The sequence below is a fragment of the Salvelinus alpinus genome, chromosome 27 (assembly GCF_045679555.1).
Source record: "Salvelinus alpinus chromosome 27, SLU_Salpinus.1, whole genome shotgun sequence".
In the NCBI taxonomy this organism is placed as follows: domain Eukaryota; kingdom Metazoa; phylum Chordata; class Actinopteri; order Salmoniformes; family Salmonidae; genus Salvelinus; species Salvelinus alpinus.
In genome coordinates, this window is record NC_092112.1 from 11,633,908 (window position 1) to 11,640,766 (window position 6,859).

General features: G+C 42.7%; 2 protein-coding genes across 2 annotated transcripts in view; one reads left to right on the top strand and one right to left on the bottom strand.

Moving 5' to 3' along the window:
• The window catches only part of LOC139555962 (vacuolar protein sorting-associated protein 18 homolog), a 25,775-nt gene extending 25,020 nt beyond the window's left edge, over nt 1-755 (bottom strand). Inside the window, exons 1-2 of the mRNA XM_071369382.1 lie at nt 371-755; nt 11-152 (exon numbers count right to left, since the gene is read on the bottom strand). Coding sequence (XP_071225483.1) covers nt 11-152; nt 371-464 — 236 coding nt within the window. The 5' untranslated portion in view covers nt 465-755. The remainder of the gene's footprint in view (nt 1-10; nt 153-370) is intronic.
• A 1,440-nt stretch (nt 756-2,195) lies between these two features.
• Nucleotides 2,196-4,638, top strand: rhov (ras homolog family member V). Its single transcript, XM_071369380.1, has 3 exons — nt 2,196-2,557; nt 2,779-2,837; nt 3,455-4,638. The coding sequence occupies exons 1-3, from the start codon at nt 2,344-2,346 to the stop codon at nt 3,899-3,901; spliced, it is 720 nt and encodes a 239-aa protein (XP_071225481.1). The 5' UTR covers nt 2,196-2,343; the 3' UTR covers nt 3,902-4,638.
• Nucleotides 4,639-6,859: the final 2,221 nt, after the last annotated feature.

The window sequence follows — 6,859 nt, forward strand, 5'->3', positions numbered from 1 at the left end:
AGTCCCCTACCTCAGAAGAGTGTCCTTTCCTAAACTCATGCACAGCTGATTGTTGCAGACAGCAAAGTGGTTGATCTTCTCTGGGGGTGAGAAATCAATCCTCTGTTTGTTGAATATCGGCTTCTCTTCCTCCAGTCTCACATTCACGAACCCTACGACGAATCACGTATGTCAATCATTATCATCATTGCCAACATAATCGTATCCTATTTGATCAAATCGGTATCAAGCTAGCTAAACATTATACAGATAATGATTATATTAGCTAGGTGAAAGTAATTTGGTGCACAGATTCAACCATATAGATGGTCCCAACTAGCCTTATCATAATCAAAACCCAATTGAGAGGCCCGTAGCCTTTCCCCAGTACCGGAGTGTGTTATGCCGATGTTGGCAGCAGACAGGCGGCTACTGTGTTGCCTGCTGTTCAGCGAGTCCTCGTATTCATCCAGGATAGAAGACATTGCAAAATGTAGGGGTGGTCTAAAGCAGAGAAAACCTAACTAATAGCTAACTTCTACAATGTCAGATCATGCGATGAGATGACTGTGCTAGCTAGCTATTTTACAATCTGCACCAAACAGATTCGGTTGCCTGCGTCTCGTGAGAAATGTTTCAGAATAGAAGAGTAGCCCAAAAAGAAAGACAACTGTATAATCTCATCCATTTAAAAACTATCGAAACATGCTTATTTGGTGAAGCTTCCTGAAAATATACAAATGCACAATAAGGGAGGGCCAGTTTTGGGTCAGGTGATCCACGGATATCATTATGTGCTCAGAACACTTGTAGTTCCGACGTCTGACACTAGGATGCGCACTTTGTCCAATATTCAAAAAGGTCTACTGTCTATTTGTGGTGATTATAAATTGAATTCACTACAAAATCATATAAGAAAAAAAATGAATACATTATTGTACTTCATAACCCTTTAACCCAATTCTCACCCGGCTGGTAGAGCATGTTTTGACAATGGATTTTGAAGTGGATATGAGCAAAATATTCATTTGTACTTGATTGGTCAACTCCCCCATCCCTCCTGCATCAATTTACATTATTTGTAACATTTTAGGTTGCTGCAGTTAGATGTTGTGGCACTTTACCCATTTAGAGGGCTGTAAGAAACTCCAAATCAGTCACCAAAGATATGGGATTAAAGCCAGGAATTCCGTTTGTGGGGGATACATATTGCACCATTTGTGGTACTAGAGACTGTGAAGAATAGGAATATGAAAATAAATAGTTAAAATGCAAAAAAAAAGGCTAAAAAGCAAAAGGATTTTGTAGAACTGTGCTCAACCAGGTAGTTGATATGAACTACAACAAAAAAAGGTATGGTGGACTCAGACTAGGGTATGTCATTTTTCTTTATTATCTAATACATATTTGGATTAAAAATATGATAGCATTTTTGACACACTATATTAGACAACATAAATTGGTTAAAACACATTTCATGACCCAAGTACTTTTTGTAAAATTGTTGAAATGAGTAAAAATGCTATACAAATTGCCATTCTAATATGGCATTGCTGCTATGACCCTCTTCTCACTTCTCAACCGCCTGTTATCAAGTAAAACATAACTAGTTGTTAGCAATAGGAGTTTAAGGTGAAATAATTTTCCCCAAACGTTTTTCAAGAAGAGGATACCAATTGTCCGTTTTTTAACAAATATATATATATATATATTTTTATAACAAATAAAAAATAAAGGGATAACAATAGTAAGTTTTGAAAATACACAACTGCAAATAATTTATTGTACTTTTGATTCATTGCACAATAGATTTCCCTGTCAACTTTATTATTGTAATTTCCTTATCTTTGCATTATTATCTTAATTCTTTCAAAAAAAAGATCACATCAAATATTTGTGAAGTAGCCCCATCTCAAAATAGCATGCAATATAAGAGCTCAACCAACCACCCAACGTTCTTTGTCAGACGGTATCAGGGATATGCAACTTTGATGGGGTTGGGGGCCACAAAAAAATAATATATATTCTTTGCCAACCATCTCACAATTTCCAAGGAACCAAATGCGCTGGCTGGGGAGTCAGATGGTCATTGTTTCATCTCAGCTTGGCGTCAGTTCACACCTGTCTTGATCTGCGTTTAGCGGGGGCGGGGCTATGCAAATCACAACCTGTCTGAGCGGAAAAGTCCCCTCAAAACCAAGTCCCATCACACCGTCATTCACAAACCATCAAAGTGACGATAGAGGAGACATTCCGGTCCAGGTACATACAGAAACCAAAACTGTTCTAGAGAATCGCACATCGAAATAAGACTGATCACTTCTGCACTGGGAAGTTACTATTCTTCAATTTGAGTTGTTGGACATGCCACCTCAAATGGATTATTATTGTGAAGAATCCCGCGTTCCCTCTTCATGCGGACTGATGAGCCAAGAGGCCGGGTTGGAGAGGGAGCCAGCGGCTATCAGCTGTATGCTGGTGGGGGACGGGGCTGTGGGCAAGACTAGCATGATAGTCAGTTACACCACAAATGGATACCCCACGGAATACAAACAGACCGGCTTTGATGTCTTTTCTGGTGAGTACCTTTTAAATGACCCAAAATAAAAAATATAAACCGTTGTAGTCTAAGTTTATAAACTTATATCAGCATAATTTATAACAATTGAATAACTGAATGTATTGTTGGCTACTAGGTTATTGCACTGTAAATTATAATTGTTTATGGAAATACCCAAACTATGTACAAACTTGAGTTAATAAAATAAAATAATTGTATTCTTCTGTTTTCCTCAACAGGTCAAGTCCAAGTAGAAGGAGCCCCAGTCAAAATACAACTATTGGACACAGCTGGACAGGTAAAAATATCAGACTATTTTTTTAAACTATTTTTTTTAATAAGAAAATGATATCATCCGTAATGAATAGGTTATTCTTGTATCTCATTGGTCCGATTTTAATGACAACGGTTTGAAACATGTTGGAATGGAACACCCCGTGTGCTTTTGTAGAATCAGTCACAAATGTGACAAACAGATTTAGTGACAGGAAACGATCAGTCGTCTACAATGTAGCAGCAGTAGAATTCGAGTGTTACGTTCTAAAGGCCAATACATGTCATACCGTGTGTGTCATCGTCTCTCTCTGTCACGGCGTCCATTGTTGTTGTTCAGACCCCCAGACAGTATTCACACTCTGCTGAATCAGCTAACCTGACCCCTCTCTCTCTCTGTCTCTCTCTCTCAATTCAATTCAATTCAATTCAATTCAAGGGGCTTTATTGGCATGGGAAACATGTGTTAACATTGCCAAAGCAAGTGAGGTAGATAATATACAAAAGTCAAATAAACAATAAAAATGAACAGTAAACATTACACATACAGAAGTTTCAAAACAATAAAGACATTACAAATGTCATATTATATATATGCAGTGTTGTAACAATGTCTCTCTCTCTCTACCTTGACATTTCCAGGAGGTGTTTGATGATTTCCGCTCCCTCTCCTACTCCCACACGGACGTCTTCCTGCTCTGCTTCAGTGTGGTCAACCCCACCTCCTTCCGCAATGTCACCAACAAGTGGATCCCCGAGATCCGAGCCTGCAACCCCTCAGCTCCTATCGTCCTCGTGGGCACCCAGTCCGACCTCCTGCTGGACGTCAACGTCCTGATCAACCTGGACCACTGCGGGGTCAAACCGGTGCTGACCACTCGGGCACAGAGCATGGCGGATAAGATCAGAGCGGTGGACTACGTCGAGTGTTCTTCGTTGACGCAGAAGAACTTAAAAGAGGCGTTCGACGCGGCCATCTTTGCTGCCATCAAACACAAGGTCAGGAAGGAGAAGAAGAGGCGGCTGTCGGACAGACGCAGCAAGGCCTTCTCTAAATGCAGCTGGAAGAAGTTCTTCTGTTTTATCTGAGATACAGACCCCATTGGTCATGGACAGAAAGACTATTATTTATTAACGTATGAAGACTTTGTAAGAACGATGTAACTTTAGAATAAACCAGCGGTGGGGAATGGACTGAGCTCTATGGACCTATAGAAGTGGTTAGTTCTCTCCTGGTCTGGAGATGGTGGTATAGATACTGAGGCTCACAGGGTGTCTGGGCTGCTCTGAGCAGGCTCTCTCTCTCTCTCTCCTTATCTCTTTCTCTGTGGATTGAGTTGCTTTGATTAGTGATTTACATTGATTACAACAAAACCAGGGCACATTAGCATGCCTGATTGTTCAGGTTGACAGATAGTCACTATCCAAAAGTACAGTATCTGTCAAGTAGGCCTACATGGTTGAGGTAACTAAGTAAGAGGCGAAAGAATAGAGAGAATATTAAAACCATGTGCATCACAAGCATCCTGTCAGTGGGACAAGGCCGTCATGTAAATGTTCTGAACTAATTTGCATGGTCTGGATTGGTGCCCATTCCAACCTGAGATTTTACTGCGTCGACTCTGTGTGGTAGTACCGTGTAGCTCAGTTGGTAGAGCGTGGCGCATGTACTGCCAGGGTTGTGGGTTCGATTCCCACGGGGGACCAGTATGGGGGGGGGGATACTCTGGATAAGAGTGTCTGCTAAACGACTAAAATAGTCAGAACAAGAGTGGGTTGAGAGAGAGAGAGAGAGAGAGAGAGAGAGAGAGAGAGAGAGAGAGAGAGAGAGAGAGAGAGAGAGAGAGAGAGAGAGAGAGAGAGAGAGAGAGAGAGAGAGAGAGAGAGAGAGAGAGAGAGAGAGAGAGAGAGAGAGAGAGAGAGAGAGAGAAACATGGTTGTTAGCCTTTTCTCCTTTGTGTTCTGTGCTGCCCAGTAGGTGCTGCCCAGCCACACAGACCTATTCATATGTAGGCTGAAGTAGGTGCTAACATCTTACCTGTGTGTGAACTGGGAATGACTCACAGGCATATGTGTTGATTATAGTATTAGGCTTTGATGTAATGAGCGGTCAGTATCAACACTAGCCTGTGACAAGGTGTAGAGTAGTAAGGAGACTTACCCTGCCCCAGGCCCCAGCAGAAACCCAGCCCAGCCACCCCAGGGATTGACACTCCTGTCTCTGGGACCTCATTTGCTTCTTTATTCGTTTGTTTACACTAGACACCCCAGCCAGTAAAACAAAAAAGCCCAGCCCCCCTCCAGTGAATGAAACACTCCTGTCTGTCTCTGATTCTCTGTTAGTTGACGCTGACCACACTATCGTGTCTATCTTCAGACGAATCAGCCTGCCCAATCTATAGGATACAATGTGTACATTATAGGAGGCTAAGTAGCGCCTGCTTGAATGTTAACGCTCACTTTAAATAGCTTGCCCGTCTGGTTCTGTGTTGTTTTGTAAAGTGATGTTATTGCCAGACCGATGGTTGGTGGCAGTCAGTCCTAGCTGGTTTATAGATATGAGGGTTGGTACCCAGGCTAGATGAGGGTTGGCACACAGGCTAGATGAGTGTTGGTACCCAGGCTAGATGAGGGTTGGCACACAGGCTAGATGAGGGTTGGTACCCAGGCTATATGCTTTTTATACTTCTTGTGGAAGAGTGAATGTAAATTTGAAATCTATTTCCTGTCTGCAATTTTACAGATCTGTGAACAAGTTTATTATTTTTTTGTGAATTTTTTTATTTTTTGTCACTAAAATCTCCAACCAAACCCTCTGTCACTAGCGTCTACGTTTTTTCATGCTGTGTTTGAATGAAGGGATGGAAATAAATTCTGGAGAAGAAAAATCAATATAATGTTATTTTGTCAAAATGTATTGCTGCTTCATTTGAATAAAATAACACATGTATATTGATGATTCGTTTTGTGATTCCGGAGACTTCCGTAACCGTGTCTAGCACGTCGGAGGACTGTAAGGATGTAAAGGCCTGTTTAGGAAGAGCACTACCTAAGCCTGATTGACGTTTAGTATTGTTCTCTACGGGGGTCCTGAGTATTCTGTAGAAACTCCCCAGGTACCCTATATCGTATAGCTGGACCATCACATTACCTTGGGATGTGGTAATAGCTGTCCACAGGAACTGTCTGCTGAGTGAAGGGGGTGAGAGGGTAAATGCTGGGTGGAATCCACATGGAGAATGGATATTGTAGCACAGCTATGTCATGCTGGGAGAGGTTCTTGAGGGAAGGTTACAGGGAGGCAGAGAGGGAGGGAGGGAGGCAGGGAGGGAGGGAGGCAGGGAGGGAGGGAGGGAAGCAGGGAGGGAGGCAGGGAGGGAGGGAAGCAGGGAGGGAAGCAGGGAGGGAGGGAAGCAGGGAGGGAGGGAAGCAGGGAGGGAGGGAGGGAAGCAGGGAGGGAAGCAGGGAGGGAGGCAGGGAGGGAGGGAGGGACGAGGAGAGCAGGAGGAGAGGCAGGGGGGGAGGGAAGCAGGGGTAAGAGCAGATTCACAGTGTTTATAGTGATAAACATTTGACCGAGTGCAGTTACATCAAAATAAATAAAGCATGCATCCCAAATGGACCCCTATTCCCTATATAGTGCACTACTTTAGACCAGGGCCCTATTCCCTATATAGTGCACTACTATAGACCAGGGCCCTATTCCCTATATAATGCACTACTATAGACCATGGCCCTATTCCCTATATAATGCACTACTTTAGACCAGAGCCCTATTCCCTATATAGTGCACTACTATAGACCAGGGCCCTATTCCCTATATAGTCCACTAATATAGACCAGGGCCCTATTCCCTATATAATGCACTACTATAGACCAGGGCCCTATTCCCTATATAATGCACTACTTTAGACCAGAGCCCTATGCCCTATATAATGCACTACTTTAGACCAGGGCCCTATGCCCTATATAATGCACTACTTTAGACCAGGGCCCTATGCCCTATATAATGCACTACTTTAGACCAGGGCCCTATGCCCTATATAA